The 24,603-nt window shown below is 46.4% G+C and overlaps 1 protein-coding gene across 4 annotated transcripts in view; it reads right to left on the bottom strand.

Annotated features, from left to right (window-relative positions):
* LOC147233246 (voltage-gated inwardly rectifying potassium channel KCNH7-like) overlaps positions 1 to 23,333 on the bottom strand; it is an 81,483-nt gene extending 58,150 nt beyond the window's left edge. For all 4 annotated transcript variants that reach the window (XM_086147858.1, XM_086147857.1, XM_086147856.1 and 1 more), the window contains exons 1-2: positions 22,896 to 23,333; positions 21,086 to 21,316 (exon numbers count right to left, since the gene is read on the bottom strand). In XM_086147858.1, the coding sequence (XP_086003984.1) occupies positions 21,086 to 21,316; positions 22,896 to 22,971 (307 nt within the window). In that variant the 5' untranslated portion in view covers positions 22,972 to 23,333. The remainder of the gene's footprint in view (positions 1 to 21,085; positions 21,317 to 22,895) is intronic.
* Positions 23,334 to 24,603: the final 1,270 nt, after the last annotated feature.

The following is a 24,603-nucleotide window of genomic DNA, read 5'->3' on the forward strand; positions in this document are numbered from 1 at the left end:
ATTTCAGGATTTCATGACTCAAGAGCCCTTTCCTCTTAGAATATAATTAATTACATTCACCTGCATGGAAATCTTTAGGAATCTAAATAGCATCCTGCACCAGGGCTCCCCACACAGCTACCCCGGGGTTGCTGGCTACATAATATTGGCAGACTGTTGCCGACATATTTAATCCTGAGTGAACTTTTGATTTTAGATTTATTCAATCTGCTTTTACTTATTGCCTATGTTTTTTTTTTTTTTTTTTTTACTATCCATGACACAAGGAGAGCATTTTCATATAACAAGCAGTAACAGCAGCACTTCAGAAAATGGAAGGGAGATGGACGCGGGGTCACAAATCAATGCAGCATCTCTTTGCCCTCCCATTTTTTTATTGTTGCTAAAAATAAAAATCTGCGTGTAAATTCTTATTTATTGCTTATAAATAAAATGCTGATTTGTGATGACACAGATAGACCCTTAACACAGGTAATTCCATAGTAAATACAATAATCTGATATCTGATATTAGTGAACAAACAACATCTTCAAGAGGTTAATGGGAGATTCTCTCATCCACACATCTTAGCATAGATAGGGTTAATGGTTGTATGTCTGAATGAATGAATAAATGAAGGAATTAATGAATGAATAATTGCAAGGAGCATGCCATGGAAAACAGCATTTGAAAATGCCCATTTTAAATGGAGTCCAGGCGAGCAACTCAGAAACACATCCCTTCCTTTTCCATTCACTGGCTTCCGTTACATATTTTGTTCTTTTACAATCAGCCGCTCGATAGGTGTCGGAATATAATTCTCCATTCTGCCTTTTTGCCACATTTGCTGGTTTAAGCATTGGTGCTTGTCTTGAATTCCTGAAGTTCTTGCAAAGGTGCTCCAATACGCTCTGCCCCTGTGAGGCTCCGTCTCGGCGGCCGTTAGAAAAGAAAAAAACCTCTGTTCTCACCATCAAGCAGGAACAGCCATGTCGTTCCCGCCTCTTATGATGACAATGTTGCTTTACTTTCCTCAAAACTCAGCAGCAGAGATTTAGAGCCCTCCATCTGGCCAGAGGGCTGAGCTGGTAATACAAAGGTACTTCTTGTTCTTGAAAAAATATAGGCACGACCGACTGGCGGCTCTCTGGGAAAATACAGCGACATAAACTTCACTGCACTTGGTTTATAAACAAAACAAATTGCATGAATCATCTCCTTTGGGCTGCTCCCTTCAGGGGTCTCCGCAGCCAATCATCTGCCTCCATTTAACCCTCTCTCATCACACCAACAACCTCTTTCCGTCCATCCATAAACCTCCTCACTGGTCTTCCTCTAGACCTCCTGCCTGATAGCTTCAACTTCAGCATCCTTCTACACAGATCTTCACCATCTCTCCTCTGTCAATGTCTAAACCATCCCAGTCTGACTCCTAACACGCTGTCCCTCTGATGGACTCATTCCTATTATCTCCTTCCTCCTCACTCCCAAAAAAGAACCTCCGCATCTTCCTCTCTGCTGCCTCCAGCTCTGCCTCCTGTCTTCTCCTCAGTGTCTCCAAATCAGACGGCTTCGCTGCTCTCACCTCCGACTCTGACTCTTTTGGCACTTCTCACACTTTTCTCCATCCTTTCCAACCTGCCTGCACACATTTCTTCACCTAATCTCCACACACACCATTGTTCCGTACTGTTGACCCTTGGTATTCAAATTCTTCCACCTTCATCTTCACCGCTTCCTATTACGTCACCCTTCTCATTCACATACCTGTATTCTGTCTTGCTGCAGCTGACCTTCACCCCCTCTTTTCCAGAGCATACCTTCACTGATACTCTTTTATCAGCCCTGACACTTTTCTCCAACAATTCCCACCTGCATCTCTCCACCTCATTTCCACCCTCTCCGTTTCTCTGGACTGTTGAAGCTCAACTGTTAAAATCCTCCACCTCCTTCCTTTCTAGAATGGGATAATTGAATGCCTTTATTTATGAGCGAATACAAACTTCTAGTGCATCATCATCTTTCAATCTACTATAGATTAAAATGAAATGTGCAGATCAATGTGCATCAAGGCAATGAGGTCCATGAACTCCAGAAAGAGTGTAAAGAGTGAAAGAGTGCATCCTGTTAAATATGTCCTCTGAAATGGAGGCACGTGGACAATGGATAAAAATAACCGAGGAAATTCAAGTGAACACGAATAGTCACGATACTTACTCCTGTATTTTAGCCACTTCAACAATGAACTTTTTTTTTTTTTTCCTCTGAGAGGGAAAGTCTAGATACATGAGGATTATATAAGGACTAATATTACACAAGTTTAACATAACTTCCTTGGCTATGAGTAGTTACTAGCAATCCCGAGTCAGGGAAGGCCGCCTCAAGAGATAGCGCCGCTTCGTTTAGCTGAGCGTGACGGCTGAGTTTGGAAGGAGGTCTGGTTGTGGAAAAAGGCCCCCCTTTCCCCCCGGGATCCAGGTGACCGCTATCTGCCGCATTGTCAGATAGAGGAAGTGTCGCGCAAAGGCTGAACACACGAGGGATGAAAGGGTAGGCTTAGGTACTTTCAAATCTAATAAGCACTTGTGTTCCTTCACAGCGTCACGTGTTACTTGTCTAAAATAGTATAGCGGTGGCGTTTACTATATATAGTATCGCAGGCCTCTGCTCACATAGCAGGTATTTCGTCCAATTAAACCTTCACGGCTGAGCTCCAAATGTAAAAGTTTGCTTTCAGTTTGTCAACAGAGAAGAAATATGCTTCTTTTTTCCACATTTCTGGCTGAAAGACGATCTAAGGTCACGCTGAGTGAGCCACGAGCAGCTTTTCGTCGATGAAACAAAGCCTTGCGGGGCAGCTTCAGTGGGAATGATCGGTCTGGAGCGACGCATGAACTGTGTGGTGTTGCTCCTAAAGGTTATCTGGGAGATCATGGTGGGTGATGGAAGGCTCTGCAGACTCTGTCAAAGGCACGCTGTGAAGAGCACTGCAAATGTACCGCTTATTTTTATTAATGTGGCGGCACGGACTTGATGGATGGAGTGGCAAACAAAGCTAAACACAAAGTTACTGAGACTGCGAAGGTTCTCACTTTCACTCCAGGTCATGGACAATCGTTGCCAGCTCCTATGGTGGCAACTTTACTTTGTGGGGAGTTTCTTGTATATACCCGGGTTGGTGAGTTGTGGGGTGCAGATAGCTCTCCGGGTGTGCTGATCTGTCTTGGGACTGATCTCAGCTGGGCAGTGTAAGTGGGTGAAAGGTTGAGGTGAAGATCTCTATGATTTGACAAGGATGGCCTCATTGGCTCCACTGTTCTCAGGCCAAAACTGTTCCGTTTCTGATAGAAGCCCCGTTTATATGAAAGTTTTTCTGGGTGAAAAGGGCAAACTGCAGTTGTGATTTGTGTACTATGACGTTTCTGATGTTTTCTCCTGTCTAGCGTGCATGGAGGTCATTTTCAAAATGTCGCCATTTGCGCAGGGAACTGTTTGAAAACAGTGAAAATGAAGCGGAACACTGTCGTGTAAATGTGACCTCGGATTCAGATTCCAACTCAGGTGAGTCCCCAGAATTCTTATCCTTTTCCCCCGAACCTCTCAACTTAGACTGGCATTTAGATAAACTCCTGAAACTCCACAGTCTTATAGAACTGAAGAACGTCTGGGAGGAAAGTGGGAACGCCTTCAAGGAGATAAACCAAGTACAGAAACCAAGTACCACCGTGTGATCTGAGTGACTGACTTTGACCCCAAACGCAAAATCGTCTCTGGAAGAGCTCTACAGCCACAGCTTACTCCTTCAGTGTTTGAAAGTAGTTGTTGTAGTTCTGTATTGGAAGTCCTGGCTGCAGATATCGGATCCGTACTTAAGAAACCAACAGTGACAATTTCACTTCCCCTTTGGGTCAGTGGCACTTCCAGGCAATTATTTCAACATTTGTCTTCAAAAGGCATCAGGCGCAATAAGCTGCAAAGGGGAGCGGCGTGGAAGTTTCTGACAGTAGGACCCAGTCTGGATTCCCCGGCTGCTGGAATTTCCTTAGCTGTTTCATGCTTGAAGCTCTCATCTAAACAGAGTTGTCTTTTACATCAGATCCCCGTTGGCTCCCAGCACGAGTCGTTTTACAGTGTCCGGTCTCTTGAGTTACACCTTATAATGATAATGATTCCTGTTGACGGAGTGCTTCTACCCTCTAAGTGATCTCCTCCTCCTCCGTCTGAGTCGGGGAAAGTGTCTTGTCACGTTTCAGCCGAGCTCATAAACCGCCGCTGCGTCGGTGCCTGTGTCATTGAAGGCACCAATGTCAGCGCAACCTATGAGCCATGAATGTAGGCGACTCAGGGTCCCCGAGTGGGAGTCGTACCATCTCGGCTCCTCATCATCACCGATAGTCGTCTCTGGCTCCACCTGTCCGCTGTCACTCTTCCTCACCTGTCCAACTCCGCCTTGACTCGGCTGCTCAGTCAGGCGTGACGTTTTTTTTTATCTGAGTGCCAAATGGGCCATAATTAACCCCATTTATGGTTAAGGGGTGCCGGGGATTATTCCGTGTGTTATCTCCATCCTCCCAGCATTATTCAGCGCAGGGCCTGTGTCATTACTCAGCCCTTCTTCCTGACTCTCCGGAGCAAGTCTCCGGTATGATAATGACGCAGAACAACCTCCCCCCCCCGCCGTGAGTCTCGTCTTTTTTTTCTCTGGTTTTCATCCTAACAGCGGCGGCTCTAACAGGGTGAGGCTGGCTGAAAATAGGATGTTATAATTAGCCTGCGAAATGTAACTTTAGATTCTGTGAGTGCAAGCGTAGCCTTGAAGAGTTCCTCGACTGGCATCGGCAGGAGGAAACGCTTCGCAGGCAGATGGAGACGCACATGGATGTATACATGTATGTATAGATATTGTTACCATGTAGTTTGGCAGAGGTGGAGGCAGCAGAGATGAAGATGTAGCGGTTTTCTTTGTGAGTGAGGAGGATGGAGAGGATCAGGAAAAACTTAATCAGTGTTTTACAACAAAACTCACCACGGATCATATCCGCACCTTACTCGACCTTTGTCTATAGACCACCTATTTCCGACGGATACTATCGTCAAAAACATGGAAGTGCCAATGGCTCACCCATATCCCCCATAGTGACGATGGAGTACATGGAGTAGGTTGAGTTCCCTTCATGGACTGTTGCGTTCACATCCAATAGGACAGAAGCCTGAACATCGAAATTTACGGGAAACCAACAGACGACAACCAGTATTTACTTAACGACTCACACCACCTCCTTGAGCACAAACTGGGGGTGATCAGAACTCTACACATCCGAGCAAAATGCATCCAATCAGTCACTGAGAGCAACAAGACAGAGGTATAACATAATAGGAAAGCAATGTGATCCTGTGGCTACCCAAACCGGGCCTTCGCCAAATTGGAAACCACCGGACGCAGGAATATAGATCAGGGGGGGAAGACGAACAACAAACAAAAGAACATTGTCATACCCTATGTGTCTGGTGTTTTGGAGAAACTCCATAGGGTGTTCAACAAACACCATATATTGGTACATTTCAAACCCCACAGCACCCTGAGACAAAGACTGTTGCATCCCAAGGACAAAACACAGAGGCATAGGATTGAGAATATGGTGTACGTTGTCACTTGCACCGAAGACTGTGATGACGTCTACATTGGGTCACACGAAGATGGTATGGATATGGACAGTGGAGATATGGTTACCATTTGGGTAGAAGGATGCTGAGGTCGGACCTACCAGGGCTGAGGTCTAGAGGACGACCAGATGGAAAGGGGGACAGGAAGTTTTTTTGGTGCTACAGGAGAAGGTTAAATGGAGACAGGTGATTGGCTGTGGTGACCCCTAAAGGGAGCAGCCCAAAGGAGACGCAGAAGACCATGTACTGTATGCTCTTTATGAGTGTGAGGCTTAAGGGTAAATGACTGCTATGCAGCAAATGGATGGTGTTAACAGGACTCTTTCAGAGGAATGAAGAGTGTAGCTGAGATGACGAGCCCATTGGTTGAGATGAAAGGAATACAGGGAGGCATAAAGGTAAAAGTTACGAGTATGAGGGGCTTTGGTCGGCACCAATTGGGGTTAAGCGCACTTGTCCAACACAGCACTTAACGGCACTTTGGCTCTGAGCCCTGCTTATTTAATTTGCTGAACTGACACTGACTGACCTTGTACTGACAAAAGGTGACATACTGTATATATGAGCAAAACACACACACACACACACACAAACACACACACACACACACACACACACACACACACACACACACACACACACAAACACACACACACACCCTCACTGATGTACAGTGACGCTGAAGCAGAAAAAAAAAACAATTTTGGACAGTTCTAAGTAGCCAGCTAAAATTTCGTTCCAGGAAATACACATGTCTGTGGAGTTTCTCAGTCATCCAGGTCTAAATTCTTGTCGAAAATCTTCTTGTCGTGGCAACTTGGCTCGGATTTCTTTACTTGAAGACATTTCACCCCCCATCCGAGAGGCTTCTTCAGTTCTAATGACCTGTGGGGAGTGTCCAAATATAACTGCCAGGGTTTTGGCCGTGTCTAGTCCATATTCTGGCCTGAGAAGAGACATAATTCGAGAAAGGAGTCAAAGAACCCATCTTTGTCGAAACATAAAAAAAAACATCTTTGAACAGAGAAGGGGGCATCAGACACAACCTTTCACAAATCTATAACACCATACTGGGATCAATACCAAGCCGGATTTGCACACACGGCCCGGGCCCATCTGCACCCTCCAAACAACCAGGAAAGATTTAACACAGAACCACTTCCAATTGAGCCTCAGTTCATGTGATCCAACTGGTTTCACTCCTTTGTTTAGCTTTACCTTTTCACATTCAAATCAAGGTAATCCCACAAAAGTTGCTCTTTTGTCCCATCAAACAACGAATTAATTAGCATAACAGCACCCTTAGACGTAGTTTGTGTCAATTAACTTTTACATTTACATAACAAGCCACCCTAAGAGACCCCTAGACCCGCCCCAAAACCCTCGCAGTTATATTCGGAAACTCCCCACAGGTCATTTGAGCTGAAGAAGCCTCTCGGATGAGGGGTGACACAACTACAAGTGAAGATGTTCAGTCCAGTTGCCACGGCAAGAAGATAAGAATAAGAACAACTTTATTTATCCCGGAGGAAATTGTTGGAAAAAAAAAACTTAACTAAATTGTTACTAAAGCAAGAAGAAGTAAATAGAATAAAAACAAAAGTAGAAAATTTTGGAAAAAGAGAAACTAAGGTAAGGAGAAACTCTGGCAGGCAGCTGCCCGAGACAGCGCCGGAAGTAGATTTCGACAAGAATCCTCCAGGGGAACAGGAGGGACCAAGGGAGCGATCTCAGCAGGGGCCATCTCACTGCTTGTGTCCATTTTGTCTTAAGAAAACACCTGACCAGTGACCATTACTTTTAAAAATGGCACTCATGGCAATAATAAGCCACAACCATTTGGTAATAGGTGTGGTTTATGATTTCCACCAGTCTCCTATGAGTTTCTTTGGAAGACTCTGCCTTTGACTAGAAGCTGAGATGGTTCTCAGAGCTGAGGTCCCTGGTTCATCTGCTGTCTGAATGCACCAAGAAACAGCCACCTTCTTGAAAACTTCTTTCAGGTTTATAAATCGCATATAAGAGGATGCAGGGTGTTTTTGTAGAAACTAACAGCCTTCACTTAACCTCTACTTGGGTGTTTGCTGGAGGAAGCAAGAACCCCTGGAGAACCCACATGTGCCGTAAGAAAAACATGCAAGGATAAGGAGATAGATATGGCCCTCTCCGAAGCCAATTTAGTGTTTTTGTTTTGTTTTTTTTGGGTTTGTGGCACAATTAGCAGTAATGACACGGTGCGGTCAGTCATCAGTATCCATTTCCTGGCAGGAGATTGGTGGCAATCTGACAGAAGACTCGAAGCAATAACTGCCAATGATGTGGAAAGGGAGAGAAATCTAAGGCCTCAGAGAAATATCCCCCCCCCACCTGAGTCCATCTCCATCTAAATGACTTAGGTGGCACCTGGAGTGATGACCCATGTGGCCAACTCAGCCCCGGCCTGCCGAGTTTGTAGAAAGATTTGTAAGAAAAACCAGCCAGAGACGTCAAATACTGGCCGCCGTTGGGATTCTGGAGGAAAACCACGCCAGAAATGACTTCTTATTTTTACAATCATTAGATCTGCCTTCGGATTCCACCTGGGGGGGGAGGCGTCACACATTCAGAGAGCAGGCAGAGTGCCGTCGCATTGGAAAATAGAAACGAATATTAATCTCCACACCGCGTGAATGAGAGTGAGCAGGTTAGCACGCCATCTGATGAATGAGGTAACATGGGGGCGTTGGCGGTGGTGGTGGGGCTTTTCATTCACAGATGTGCTCTCCTCATATCCAATCTGTGAATGAGAGGCAGGAACTACGATGGAAACCTAATGGGGGTGGGTTTCCCCCCCTTTAAAAGGTTTATCGTCAACAAAGCTCTCGGCGCCACTCGTGCGAGACACACTAGCAACCGGGATTTCCTTCACACACATGCACATACAGTATATATATTATGTATTGTCTGAGCAAATAATCTCCAGCATGTTCTCCATCTACATGACATCTGAATCTGTCTGCACAGCTAGTTGGGGGGGGGGGGGGGGGTCTCACTGAAGAGGATGATGAGGGGAGGCACGGAGGAGTGCCAAAGCGAGGTGTTTCAGCAGGGGCAGGTTGCAGTGCGGGAGGGGCTGTCAGACTATCTGCTATCTGTTTGCATATTATGGCTCTGTGTGTGTGTGTGTGTGTGTGTGTGTGTGTGTGTCTGCTGCTCATGTAACTCACAGTGGATGTGTATTTGTAAGGAGATGGTGAATAGTTACATGATGTGTAAATGTGAGGGTGAATGGTTGTAGGTCTGTATGCCGTGAGAATAAGGGAGTGTATTTATATATATATATATATATACATATACATATATTATATGTATTTGTATACATGCAGTTTAGATAGATATTTAAATGTTCCATTTAACGATTCATTCATTCATCACATCCCATTTGCCTGCGCCCTGGTTTCTCCTGCCTTCTTGTAAATAAAATGCCACAGGTGGTCTGATTTTAATTTAGATTTTCCAGCGTCTCCGTGGTGACCCGTATGTGTTTTTTTCCCCCCCTTACAATCATTTAGCTTGTCAGCGTGACCTTCTTGGAGAAGATGATGAGTGACTGTGAGGAACGACCCAACGGCGGAGGAGCTGAAGGGGGGACGGCCACCCAAGGAATGGGTTATTGATCTTAGTGACCTTGTTATGAATTCCAACCTCAACAGTTTAAAGTGTGAAAACCCGGCTTGTTTGTCTGTGGATCCGATCTCCGTGAGACACTTTCATCTGAGGAACTTCACTGATGGCAAAGACGGCATTTTACAAAACATCAACGACATGCATGGTTTCTTTCCGGGTTTTCCAGCTTCCTCCACTGACTAAAAGCAGACTGTAGGTGTGAGGAAGAGGGTGACTCGGTCCCCGCTTAGATTACAAAGATCTGTTTTGTTCTTCGCAAACAGCAGACGGTGTAGTACACCTGTCGGACCAGTAGCAGGTGCTGTAATGTTGTGAAGAAATAAAACACGTGCATGTGTAGGTACCCTACCAAACGTGTGAACTAAAACAAATGTAAACATTAGTAATGGAGTATTTGTACAGACTGAGGAGGAGGTGGACTTCCTGCTTGGAGACCCTGAACTACAAGGAAGGTCCGTTCCAGGAGGATGGAGACTCGGAGTCATGGCAGTCCAAGTGCACTGGAGTACTCCAGGATACTCTGAAGTCTGCCACTGTTGTTGTGCTTGACCCAAAGCAACCTTAGTGTGCATTTCACTCTACGAAGTATTGTATTTTTGTCTCCATCTCCATGGAAACGGAGACGGGGGTGTTTTCAGGTCTACTTTGGAGCCCAACAGTGTAGTTTTCAAGACATCCTTGTATAGTAGGACAGACAGATAATTTAAGCTTGATGTTTTCACCTAAATGAGGCACAACAAATCTATAGATGACGCCCCATAAAGGACTGGCTTTTGGGGTTAAATACCATGTTAAAGCCCCATGTGAAGGATTATCTGCATAGATCAAAAGTCTTCTTTCTCAGGGGTTATGAATCATCTGCCTCCATCTAACCCTCTCCTCTGCATCCTCTCGTCTCACACCAACTAACTCTTGCCTTCTTCGCCTCCATCCATAATCCTCCTCTTCTGTCCTCCTCTAGGCCTCTGCGTAGATAATGAATGAACGAGTGAATAAATGAACATGAACATGACTTGAGACATTAGACTGAGCGTTATGTAAAGATACACAGATTCTGTTCCATAGCTTTCCACCATCAGTTCACAATTTGTGCCTGCTTCCTACTTCTGAGTTTATAGCTTAAGCAGCGGGCCTACTTTGTCTTGATGCAAACGTATCCATCCGCCTTCATTTTGCAAATCGGTGGTGTCCTGCTCAGGACTGCTTGCAGGATGCTGGTTGATGTTTGAGGACTTGTTGACGTTAACATTAGCATACTGCATTGGACACACAGCAGAAAACTACACCTCCCATCCGTAAACAATTATGAACAACAGTTTTCATTTTCGCAAAGCTATGTTTGACATGAAAATTCACTTGATTATCATTTGAATTTGATTTTAAAAGGTAGCCATCTTCCCTCAGGTTGTGCAGCCTAAACATGACTGCTGTTATTTCCTGTGAATTCATGTTATATTATGGTGTAGGAGACTACAGTGATTTGCTCTGCACGAGTCTTCCTCGAATCACACACCTGTGTGTTGGTGGAAGCGGGCAGATTGACTGGCGTTCAGCACCTCAGGCAGGGGTGCCAGGATGGATTTGAGAGCTGCAGAGATGTACCGAGTCTCTCTGAATGGTTGCCCGGGCAACGCTATGCTCCACACAGCGAGACTTTTATGGGAAACAGAGAGAGGGGGTGCATGATGGACCGGCGATAAACCATGTGAGAGGTTTCAAAATGTACATGTACAGAATCCAATGTCTACTTTGTCTTCTACTGCCACAAAGAAAAACCACAGCCAACCGCCATTCCTTTTAAGTAACCGGTGAGTGTGATTCTGCAGCCCCGAAGGGCAGGAAGGCTCCTGAAGACAATCATCATTACTGAAAAGAAAGGGATCTGCCGTGAGGCGTGAATGCCCACATTTGTTTTTAGTCTTCATTTTCAAATAGTTCCCCGTACAGATGGAGATGTTTTGAAAACGATCTGAGTGCACAGCACACCATAGGAACGATCAGAAATGCTGTAGTGTACATGCCAAGCCAATAGTTGGCCTTGTGACTTCACGGTGAACTAAAACACATACTTGAGTTGAGACACTTCAGCGAGTGTACTCATCAACAATGGTAAGTAATCGAGTATTTGTACGTTCTGACAGTGAGAACTGCAAGGAGGGTCCACTCAAGAGGATGGAGACTTGGAGTCATGACAGTCAAAGAAGTCCAGAGTACTCCAGAGTACTTCTCTGGAGTACTCTGGAGTCCACCATTGTTATTATGATGGACCCGTGGCAACTAACTCCAGCCTTAGTGTTGCATCTTTTCAAAGTGTTGTCATTTTCTTACGTCTCCATGGATACGGAGAAGGAGGTGTTTCCAAATCTTCCCACTTGTTTCCTTGCTTGTTTCCGTATCCTTCCATTTTCAGGTGCCAAAAGCATAGTTTTCACGTTCACGGGCGTCCAGAGTGCAACTGAACATTGGCACTTTCCCCCCAAAATGTTGTCGCGTAAACAGGGCCTACAATGACATCAGGCGTCAACAGCAGTGAGTATTTATACAGACCAATGACGAGGTGGAGTTACTGCTTAGGGGACCCTGAACTACAAGGGGGGTCAATTGCAAGAGAATGTATACTGGGGTCCATACAAGTCCAAGTATTCTGGAGTACTCTGGAGTACTATGGAATCTGCAATTGTTATGGTCTACCCGCCCGTGCATGGTAACTGACTACAACCTTAGCGCGCATGCCTGCTTTCAGTGTTCCGTTTTCCCTGTCTCCATGGAGACTGTAGCCTCTTAAAATCTTTCCAGTCAAGAGCTTTTCCGTTTCCTGGTGCCGCGAACGCCGCTGTGGTGCAGACGGACAGCGAGAACACAACTGAATTCTACGTTTTCACTCAGCAATATTGTCGTGCCAAAGGGACTGTATTCCCCTGTCCGTTTTCATTCGCTAATGCTAATTCCCCACATTACGAATACCCAACAAATTAAAGGGTAAACAATAATGATCCATTTCAGGGAAGTCCCTGAACGGCTTGTCGGGCCTCTCACCTGCTGGGAGACAAACGCCGGGCGTCACCGGGGGAATTAGGGCCATCAATAATTGAAGTGGCTGTCAGGCTGCATGCAAGGAGGGGGTTCCTGCAATGGATGAATGAAGCTGCTTCCTCCCCCTCCAACACCTCTATCTGTTCTTACTGCTCAGTCCCCACACACCTCTCACACACACGGGTTGCATGTAAAGATGAAACACCCCCCACCCTAAGCAAAATCATCTTCTCGAATTATTCCTCATACCCTGTGTTCCCTCTCCTTTTTGCTTGCTGGCTCTCTTGGAGACAAAAATCTCCCCGTCGGTGCTTGTGAACGCCGTGGCGGCTTATCTCGCTTGTGCAGCGTCAAAATCCGTGCGAATTGGATTTGGAGAGAATAGGTCTTCCATTACGGCGTTGCAACGCTGAACATCAGGCGAATAAACCCGAGACGCATTGTCGTCGTTGTCATCATCATCAGTCCATAGAACCTCAGCGCCCGCAGGCCTGTTGTTCTTAATGAGGATTCAAACAGCGTGCTCAATTAGAAACATCATCCTAGGTTATCCCTATCAAGATAACCTCGACTAGACTGGTTTCTTTTGTTTTTATTCAAATTCAGAGCTCAAAAACACTTATGTATCCATTAGCTTGTGGAGCAATTTTCGAGGTGGGGCACAACGATCTGTCAACACTGTATCATCTGATAGAAATGTTTCATTTTTCATATTGGAAACTGTGACACACTCCTCTGCTGCCTAAGCTAAATCTAGAACGATGCAGCCGGATCAGATCCGGAGGTGTAATATCTGATTGGGCTCCTGGAAAGCTTGGGCGAGACGTGTTCAGCGACGCCCTCCCAGATGCTCGGGCCTGTGCAAATGGAGGCTGGTCACCAGAATCCTCTGCTTCCATAATCACTGATGTAAAAGTGTTGTGCGCCCGGTGGACCCATGTGGCTACAGATCATGCCAGAGCTGAAGATGTTTGGAAAGCCATTGGCGACAGTGGTATGGCCAGGTGGTCCAAAGTGACAAGATGTCACTGGCCAGACAGATGTCGGCCCAGCGGAACATCCCAAGAAGCCCTGAAGCAGACATGCATTTCACGAGAACGAACCCGACGACACCCGTGTTAGGAAGAAGTGAAGACTCACATTCTAAAAAAGCCACGCTAAGAGAATGAGATGACAAGGCTGCGATCAGCCTTGAATTTGAGCTGATGTGAAATGGAGAAACACTTCAGACTGACATATGTTCAATTACTTTAAATGATTAATTATTGGACAATGATTGACGGCTAATTTGATGAATCGTGACTGGTTGGATTGCTTCTATTTATTCCCACTCTGGAGGACTCACCGCTGGTCCTTGAAACCTTAAAAGGTTCTCAGTCCTCCAGGACCCGGTCAGTCATTTGCATATCTTCTGGTGGGAACTTCTCTCCTGGAAGGCATTCCTCCTCTCATCCCAGAAGCCATTGGGGTTGGACACTATTCTAAGCTGAGAGCGTTCCTTACACTAATGAGTTATTGTGCAGCAGTTGGGTCGATTGGGGTTGTTGTGTTATGTGTGTGACCTGATGAGAGTGACCTTTGGGGAACAAATGTTGGAATTCATAGGACACACCCAGGTTGGAATCTGAGTCTGAAGTCTTTCAGTCTGGTAGAATTGAACAGCCTCTGGGACAAGAGGAGGGACCTCCTCAAAGAGAGAAACCAAGTCTAGCTGCCTCCAGAAGATATGTCAAGCATTGTCAACCTCATGTGTTGATGAACTGGTGGTGAAACAGTGGTTCTGGAGATGCTGGAGATACCAGTCTGAGATATTTAAAGGCAAATAAGAGAGGAATCTGCTGGAGAGCCACCGAAGCACAACCACCCTGGATCTATTTTTAGGGTGACATTTTGAGCTCCAACCGTGTGGTGAGCTAGTGGATTTCTTGGCTCTGAAGACTAGCGAGCCTTTCTCTCTTTTTATGCAGAAAAAGATGGCACTGCCGTCGTGAAGATGCTGTTCGGGCCGCTGTGAGTGAGCACGCTATGCCCGTCGCATTCACTCCATCACGGAGTCTGATCTGTTATGGCAGCTACTGAGCAACAACATTTATTTCATTTGTTTTCACTCGTTCATCCCTTTGTGCCCGGACCACTCAGCCAGTTTGACCCAGCAAAAAGCAGCACCACCTGAGCCTTCGTAGCGGCAGACCCCCGTCAGCGGCTCATGTGAAGAAAAACGATCCACGTTTCATCCGCGCTAGATGAGTCAGGTTTGAGACAACACTACAAAGAAGTGTCCACCTTAAATATAGTTCCAGGAAGTAGCCTCTTTCAGGGGAACTTAGTTGAGCAGTCCCACAGGCAGTGAGGGACCACAAACTGAAGAAGAAGAAAAGGAAGTGGAAGAAAAATGAGACAACAGTGTAAAAACCACGGACTACCAGATGGTTGAAATGTTTTTATCCCAGCACTGCTGTGCCATGTGAAAAACCCTGTGAGCCGTCAGCCGATTCCACATTTACTATGAATATAGAGTAGATGTTCCTCTGCAAGCCCTGCAAACCCCTGCGAGGCATAGCAGGCCATGAGAACTCTGGCCTCTTTGTCGCTCCATTTCTTGTTGCTTCTGTCTATTTGGCCCCAAGAAAACATCTGACCATTGATGAACATAACTTTTAAAAGTGGTGTTCCGTAAACCACAAGAAGTATGAGGTAATGGGCGTGGCTTATGGGTTCCACCAATCACCAAGCACCCAAAAGTTCCCATGGAACCTCAAGAAGACCCCGTCTGAGAGTAGGAGCTGCGATTGTCCCAAGAACTTGACGTCCTTGTTCCTGATTCCTCTCCATTCCGAATGCACCAACGGTTCTTAAAACGGTTCTAGGAATTGTATAAAGTTCCTCCGGTGAGAAAGCAGCCAAAGTCTCTCTTTCGTTGAAGTAACTTGGGAAAGAGACACACGACATTATCTAAAACCTGGAGCTGCGCCAGTGGAAATGACTAACAAGATCAGAATGTCACCTTTACGTGAGTTTCCTCCTGGCCCGGTTCGGGAGCGGCATCTGTCTGCAGACAAATGCCGACATTAAGGAGACGCTTTCTGAGGAGACGTGAACTGGAGAGGCCTTCCGCATAAATCGAAAACGACACAAACGTCAAACTTGAAAGTAGCTGGCCTTTGGCGAAGCGGAGATTGATATCGATGCAGCGAGGAGCTCAGCATATGGGGCTTTCAGGACAACCCCCCTTCGTTTATGGCGGCTATTTCAGCAGCGGAGGTCAAAGAGACGAGCACTGGGAGGCGAAAGAGACTGAAGGCGCAAATCATAAAGCATTAAGGATGTGCCGGGGATTGTGCTGACGCTGAGGTCTCCTTCACAGAGCGCAAAGGACGGCAGGGCGAAGAGGTTTACGGGGGACCCCAGGTCACCGGATTTAGCGGGAGGAGATTGCCTCGTAGAAAAACCCCGGTGGTCCAAGGGGACGGGAGCGATCAGCTTCGCCACAAGGACACTTCCCCGGCATTCCGGCACAACGGAGATAGTCGCTAAAGGGCATTTGTGTGTGTGTGTGTGTTGCGGTTGGCATTACATTGAAACTTTTAAGCACTGCTGCAACAAAAAACCAATGCACGCTGGGTTTTTCTGTGACCAAGGTTCGGTGCTTCTCCAGATGGTCTCATACCAGGTGCTAGATTTTCATCGACATCTCTGCAGGTCCAGTCGGTGCACGGTTATGAATTTATAAGCGTTTCTGTAGCGCAAAGATTCACGAGAAAGAAGACACGCCAGCCAATGGCGGCCTCTGATTAATTTTCATAATTAACGTGAGCGAAAACGCCAGGAGAAGCAGGTGTCTGACCTTCCCTGGAGAAGCATTGAGTCAGGTACGAGGAAAACACCAAGGTAATTAGAGGCAAAAGATAGGGGATGGTAATGAGGCTTTTCCACCGCTGCAGGGTCCTGCAGTCAGGAGCCCTCCAGCTCTTTTTATCCGGGATCTCCCGGCGGGCCAGCCGGCGGCAGGAGGCTGTTTGGACGCCATTGATTTCCAGTCTCCGATGCGCCGCTTTTGAAGATCAATGCAACATGAAGGTATTTGTGTCCTCATTAATGCTGTTTGCTCAGCGGATCGATGCCAACTGAACCCCCCTCCAACGCCCCCCTCAATCCGCCTTGGCTCGGCTCACGGAAGCCATCAGAAGTATTATGGTCTGGTCAGAAGTATTTAAAATCCTTTTACCGGCGAGTGTAGTAGTAGCATGTGGCTGGATGCCCTCCCCTTTGAGTCCTGGTAAAACGACAAGCGACAAAGTAGTCAAAATGTTCATTAGTGCCAAACATCCGAGCGCGACTCCCGTTCGGGAGCTCCCCGGCAAACATCTCTGCAACCTTCAAAGAGCATTCCCTTTAATTAGCAGAGCAAATAGTCCCAGAAGGTTCGGACGTCACACCCTCTTGTTGTTACGCAACACAGTTTTTCGCTGACGGTTATTGCGGGCTGACTTTTTAGAACATCTGGAGAACGCTTTGACAAATGTAGGGACCGTAACGGTCAGAGAAGCTGTCTGAGGGACGGATTACCCCCCCCCAAAGCGTAGATCAAGTCAAAATGTCCTTGAGCCCCCATGCACGACCCCCTTATGACTCCCTTGGCGGCACCGCCGAGTGTGCGCATGAATTTGAAGTGTGAACGACTGAAAAAGGCAATCCGGGCGCCACCGAGCTGCCAAGGAGAAGCCACGATATTTGCATTGCTGTGTACTGTGACTGATTGAGCTAAAGTTAGCGGCCATTGGGATTAGAAGGTAATTGGTGGCGAGGACCACTGGATCTCCACAACAGGTGAGTGGTTTCTTGTTGTTACGGGAACATCCACTGCATCTAAAAATGTGGTCTGAGTAATCAGATTGCATCAAGGTTTTCAAACAGTCCATACTGAGCTTCTGCTGTGACCTTTAGACTATCAATAAGAACACACGGAAAGTTTTTTTTGGTTTCTTTTGTGATGCCTTGATCTTCATAACCCACCCACAACAGCGCCGACTCTGCACATCGGGTACGATTCCTTCAACACCAGAAGCACCTTGGTTCATCTACAGGCCCGTTTTTGGGTCCATCCGTTCCAAACGTCATAGTGTGCTGGCGGGTGCAATTTTCCCTTCCTAAGCTACCTGGATACATCCTTCTGTTTACGCCGCCCCAGGTACTTGCTGGCTAAGCCACATACAAATCTAGACAATTCTTTTTAAATTATGTCAGAGTCCTTAATCAGGTGTCTGTGGATGTGCTCAAAGTTGGGGGGGTTCACAGAATGGTGAACTTGCTCGTGAGGAATGGAGTTCTTTCCCAGAGACAGGACAGGAACCTTTCGATGCCATCAAAGTGGTCAAAATTGGGGTCTGGTAAAGGACACGGTAACCAGTGTAGACTATTGGGGCTTTTTAATGTCGAAGCTTCACTTCTGGTTTACGCCGTGTGGATCTACACTCACTAAATGACTTCTTGCACAGACTGAACTCAAAATTTACTGGTTACAAAAAGGAGTGCACAAAGAAAAGCGAAGTGAAATACGCTGATTCCTTCGTTGCAACCGAACAACTCTGGGCTCTGATACGTTCAGGGAACCCTCTTCCCTTCTCCTTATCCCATAAACACAAGTTGATATATGCTAACATTCATCTGGAACGCTTTATGAGGAGGTTCATAGGGAACATAGCATGCACAACATATATTCTGCGGGCAGCATTTTGCATCGAGGTCCCTGCAGTCCAATCTTACACTTAGCTTAATAGATGTCTCACGTTAGTCAACTCAAAGTATGTCACCAGCTACAAGCGCATGATCATGACCTTCTATTGTTGGTGTATTGTACTGGATTGAGATTTTTTGATGACGATGATGAGGTTGATGATGCTTCGGTAAAAAAAAAACAGAGTCTGCCAATTCCATGACCCTGTTGATGAGGCCGCTTTGTTCTGGAAGTGCCATGGGATGGAGGTTGGTGGGTTCTTCAAGCCGCATGCATGATCCGTGCTCACATGGCGGGAATTAGCAGACGTCGGTTTCGCCTCTGCTCAGAATGCATCACGGATGGATGCAGCTCGATATTGAGGGGTGATGAAGATGAGAAGATCTGTATTTTTGCCTCTGGATAACGGCAGAAATGAGTAAAGGTGAAATAAAAACCCTGAGATGCATAGGTCACACCTCGCTGGCGTCTCCATGACGTTTATTTCATGGCGCGTTTTACTGCGGCTACAGTCATAGCCTGCACCTTTGCCCTGATGCTTCTCTGTCTAAGCTGTGCGTCGTTTATTACCTTAAAGTGTTCGCGAACCCCCTGCGCGGCTGCATAAATCACAAATGCGCTGGCGTCGTTACAAATCCAAGGCGCCAATGAGTCAGATGTGTTAAAAGTAAATAGAAAGTAATAAAAATGCCCCCCGGAGCATCTTGTTCTGCTATCCATGAAGACAAAATTGTCTGTCTGTGAAATTCTTAACTCTTCCTGGACGCTGGGTCTCTCGTAGTGACGGCGATGCCCTGGATGCTTTAATGCAAAATTAGCTGCTTAGGAATTAGCGCTCTTTACTTTTTGCAGATAAAGGAAAATGAAAATACAGTATTCATTAAGGTAGTTGCCGATGGAAGCAAAGAGGGGCAGGAATATGTTTAATGAATCACAAATTCCAATCAACAACTCTATCAGCTCATCCCTTACTCCACCATTCATACCGGGATTTAAAGGACTTCTCTCAAGGCGCTTGTAAAGGCCGCGTTTCTGTCGGCTTGTTTGGCCAGTTGGCCCTCCGGGACCTAAATCACCTAAATCAAATTTCTATAAAATTCTGCTGCATGATGTGCTACATGTAGCGAGTGTGTCATCTAAGGAGTTAAGAGAGCCTGTTTATTATAATTAGCGCTGATGCTGCAGCTGTGATTGTGGCTCTGCTACCTGTTAAACACATTAGTCTCTATTAGAATTCAAACTAAACTGCTATAAAATCAATATGGGATTCATACCCGTGTGTGTGTGTGTGTGTTCTGGTTGAAATATCGGTTGATAATTGAGCAGTTCATCAAGAGCCTGGGGCGGGTTCCCATGTTTTGGCAAGCTAAAACAGCTTTATGATTGCTGGGAGTGGGCTGACCTCTGACCTCTGAGGACGTGCCGGCCTGCTTGGCCTTTTCCTGGGCCCTGCCCCAAAAGGTACCCGCGAGTTCTTGGGCATAAACTGTGACAAATCAACGCTAGAAAATTGACCGATCTGTCTGTTCTGCCCCAAATCTGACTCTTCCACTGTGAGAGACTAAGACATCATGCCAGCTTGTGGCGGATGATGTGTTTCGTGCGCTTGAATTCACCTTTTCACATCACTGCTCACCCACTCTCTGGTCATTAGCAGCTTTCAGAAAGAACAAGTCCAAGAGCCATCCAGCTCCAATTTGGTTCCAGGAAGCAGCCTCCTCTAGGGGAATCTTTTAGCTTTGCATTCTCACAGGCAGTGAGGGACCCTGGAAGGTACCTTAAGGTCCACACACAAACACTAAGATGAAGAAGTAAAGAAGATGATGACACCGACAACATGGAGCTGGAAGCTGCCGCAGTGTTCGTGGAGTAATAACCATGGCCTATCAGATGATTTAAGTGATTTTGTCTTCTCCGTGCACTGCTTCGCCGTGTGAAGAACCCTGTTAGCTGTTTGCTATCGTTGCAGTGTAGCCAAAATGTAGATGTTCCTCTGTGAGCCCTGGAAACCCCTCTCAGGTTTCTGAGATAGCGGGCCAGAAGAGCTTGGAAATCTTCGTCACTCTCACTGCTTCTGTCAATTTGGTCGCAAGAAAACATCTTACCAGTGACCACCATCGCTTTTAAAAATGATGCTCCATAAGAAGTATCTGGTTATGGGTGTGGCTTATGAGATCCACCAATCACCAAGCACCTATGAATTTCCCGTAGACCTAGAAGACTTAGAAGACCCTGCCTCGGAGTAGGAGTTAAGATGGTCATAGGAGCTCAGGCCCACAATCCCTGGTTCCTCAGTTGTATGAATGCACTTTTATCCCAGAAATGTTTTACGAACTACAAAAACTTCTGACAGTGTGAAATTATTGCCCCCTTTTCCACCACAGGAATTTATATTTATCTATTACTTATTTTCTTGTGGTGTAAAATAAACCCTGCTGAACACGATGCGAAGGAAATGCTGAGATCACCAGGAACTCTTTCACAGGTAAATACGTTTCCGGCAATAAAACATTTTCGGGATTTCAGAGTAAAAGGGGCTCATCCAAGGCCAAAGATGGGCCTGAGTCTACCAAAATTACAGATTTTCTGATTCTTGAGTCAAATGTGAACATTAGCACAAAAGCTGGAAGCTATCGATATAATGCTTGTTGCTGCGGCGACAGAGTCACAAGACAAACCAGCCCCGCATGTCTTCCACACAGCTGTTAAACCTTCAACCTGCTCTATCAGCTCCAGACTTCACCGACCTGGAACTGTTACGCAAGGCGGGCCTAATCCCCTCGTACACACAGGTCACTGTTGGAGGTCGCCGTGGTAACGCTCCCCGGACTTTCACTCCACCGCTCATCAAAAACAACACCGGCTGTCACGCCGAGTCATGATCCGCATGCGGCGTTCATAAGCGGCCACGGCCTAGGCCGGCGATCCCCACACACCTTGCCACCTTCTCGGGGGCCTGCGGGGAGCGGAGCTAGATCTTCTCAAGGAGATGCCAGCGGCTGCACTCACCATCCTTGCGGTGGTAGGTAATCTCCACCTTGCGCTCCTCGGAGCCCAGCAGCGCCTGGGCCACCTGGGCAACGGCGTGCCGGCTGGTGAACTGGCCGTGCAGGAAGTCGCATGTGCACGGCTTCTGCATGACGTCCGGCCGGGAGAAGCCTGTCATCTCACAGAAGCCGTCATTGCAGTAGATGATGGCGCAGTTTTGCACACGGGCGTTGGCGATGACGAATTTTTTATCTGCAGGAGAAGCGGACATCAGAGGAAGGGTTTAAACACAAATATATACGTAGATATGCCTTTCGCATAAACGGGGTAATTCATGCACGTTAAACTAACCCTGTCATTGTACTTCATGGGGGAGGATAGAAGCACTATGACTTTTTAAGCAAGCGCTGCTCGGACAGAACCTCACACGCAGCCCCACCTGGAGAAGGGATGCCATCGCAGCTAATTGCTCTAAATTCTAACCAAGAAAGTCAGCCCATTATCACCGCAGTAAACAGCCATCTTCATCCCCGCGCCACCCGCCGTGCAGCAGGTATTACAGTAACCAAACACACACACACACACACACACACACACACACACACACACACACACACACACACACACACAGAGCTTGCAGGAACAACACAGCACTGAGTGGTGGAATATTGATGGGGACTCGTAAAAGAATATTGTTGATTATAAAAATAATAATAATGATAATATGATTATGATGATGATGATGATACTGAAAATAACGATAATGAATGTAATGATAATTATGACAAGGATGACAATGATGATTATAATAACGATAATGACAAAAATTATAAAATTAATATTAAAATAATGATTTTTGCAATGATAATTATGACAATAAAGCCAATAGAAATGATGATTATTGTAATAATGATGGGATGATGCCAATGATAAATGATGATAATAATATACTACTAATATACTGTTCTTATAGTAACAATATGATAGCTATTGTATTGTATAATATTAATAATAACAACTACCTTAATAATAATAATGGGGAACATGATAATAATAATGATGAATTAGAACAAGTATGATAATGTTGATGACAATTATGATAATAATAAAATGATGACGGCATTAAAGATATAATAAAAATTATGATTATTATTATTATAAAGACAATGATTATTATGAGAAAGACTGTGATGACAATGATACATACTGTATATACGATAATGATATAATAATGATAGTATTGATCATCATGTAAAAGTAACAAATCACAAAAAAAACATATTCTAATGAGGATGATATTAATAATGAAGGCAAAGATAAAAAATAAAATCATCATCAACAACAACAACAACAACAACAACAACAACAACAACAACAATATAAAAAATGTGATTTTGAAGGTGACGATAACTTGATTATGATGTTGATAATGGTAAGAAAAACAATAATCCTTATTACTATTCCAACAGCAAATGAGTCATTTAATCCCTGCTCCTCGCACGCGGTTTCTGACAACCGTCTTCAATTGGAGCACCAGCTGAGGGACTCCACGCCGCCAGAGTCACCGAGCAGGATTATTTAACTTAAAATGACTTTTCACGGGGCTGAAATCACTGAAACGTATCCCCCCCCCCACACACACACACCACCACCACCACACGCACACACTCAAAGCTGTTTCCACTAAAAGCATCGTTTTGGGTGAAACGACACACAAAGAGGGAAGGCAGGCTTACATCCACGCAGGGGAGGTGTGTGTGTGTGTGTGTGCATGTGTGTGTGTGTGTGTGTGTGTGTGTGTGTGTGTGTGTGTGTCTGTGTGTGTACTCACTTTGTCCTTCGAATTTCCGAATGATCACTCCCAGGAAGGTGTTCTGTGGCGCGACATGACCCCTCCGGACAGGCATGGTTCACCTGCAGAGTGTGTGTGAGGGTTTGGGGAAAAATCTGTCCAAGTGGGGGCAAGTGAGCCACTCACACACGGGCACACACACACCCACACACACACACACACACACACCCTCCTCCGTAACTTGCAGCCAGGAGAGACTCCCGGTTCGATCCTTTGTCAGCAGTCAGTCATCCTCGCTTGCAGGAAAAAAAAGGAGCCCCCCCCACCTGCTTCCCCCTCCCTCCCCCCTTCCCACCCCCCGTATGTGTCCCTTATTTTAACTCGGGCGCGTCCCCGCCGGTCGAGCGCGTCGCCCCGAGCCGCCGCCGCCGCCTCTCCGCGGCCCCGCCGTCATCTCACAGCCGCTCCGAGGAAGACGCGGAGCGCGGGTTTTTTTTTGGGCGTCGAGCTCCGGAGCGGTGGAGCTCTATTGTTGTGAAGGGGAGGAGGAGGAGGGAGGGGGAAGGGGGAGGCCAATGGCTGAGTGGGGGGAGGAGGAAGAGGAGGAGGAGGAGGGGGAAGCAAACACCGGCGCCGCCAAAAGGGGGAAGCCCACATGGAGAAGGAGGAGACAAAGCGGCTGCGCAGGAACGGAGTACTTTGTAATGCGTTACACGGGCGAGGAGTCGTACGCAACTACTCCAACGTCTCCGACACCTCCTGGACAACAAGCACACGCACGGTCCCACTGACGCACTTCTCAGGTGTGAACGGTTCTCAGTGCAGATGCAGCTCCAGCCTGCAGAACATTCACAACCTCCATCACCTCCAGTATCTTTAGCATCTCCAGAAACTCCATAACCTCCAGCCCCTCCAGAACCTCCTGCACCTGCAGAACCCGCAGAGCCCCCAGGTGGAGCTGCTGGGCAGTGGTTCAGGGTCTTCTCGTGTGGAAACACGCAAAAATATCAGAGCGTGATATTTAAAAAGCAAGATGGACACACCTCAACCTCAGCCAAGTATGGCAAAGGGCATGGAATCCACCTGTGAAATGAATGAATGAATGCATGAGTGAATGCATTCATTCATTCTCAAACGGCCCCATTAGGCCTTCAGTCCAGTGTGTGCGTGTATGTGTGTGTGTATGTGTGTGTGTGTGTGTGTGTGTGTGTGTGTGTGTGTGTGTGTGTGTGTGTGTGTGTGTGTGTGTGTGTCACGCACAAGCCCTGCAGACACACCCCAAGTCAGGAGAAACATCTGTCCTGGTCCCAGGCCTCCATCTGCCTGCTGAGAGAAGGGGCTTCGCAACACACAGACAAAGAGTGGCACGAGTGTGTCGTGAGGGGAAATATGCTGTTTTTTATGACCTTCGGTTGAACAACAGCTGATTTTTCTGTGTAATGGCAACTTTCTTTGTAATGTTTTGCACATAAACAGAACATACATTCGTCATCGTTTTCATCCTCTCCACCTCTTCATCCTCTCACGCTCTTCTTCACCGTCTTTCCTCTGACATTGGCAGCTTTCATCAAACGAGGGTCAGACATCCGATTTACACGGTGACGATGCGCACGAGAGTAAATAAACTATTCGATTAATCGTTTTAATTGATGACAGTTAATGGTTCTCTGTGGCTATCAGCGGGGGATCAGTGAATGAATGGTATGTCTCTATATGATGTGAATGAAAGGGTAAACAGACAGATGTG

Source organism: Fistularia commersonii, chromosome 6 (assembly GCF_037954325.1).
Source record: "Fistularia commersonii isolate RoL2024-O1a breed Wild chromosome 6, RoL_Fcom_v1.0, whole genome shotgun sequence".
Classification (NCBI taxonomy): Eukaryota; Metazoa; Chordata; class Actinopteri; order Syngnathiformes; family Fistulariidae; genus Fistularia; species Fistularia commersonii.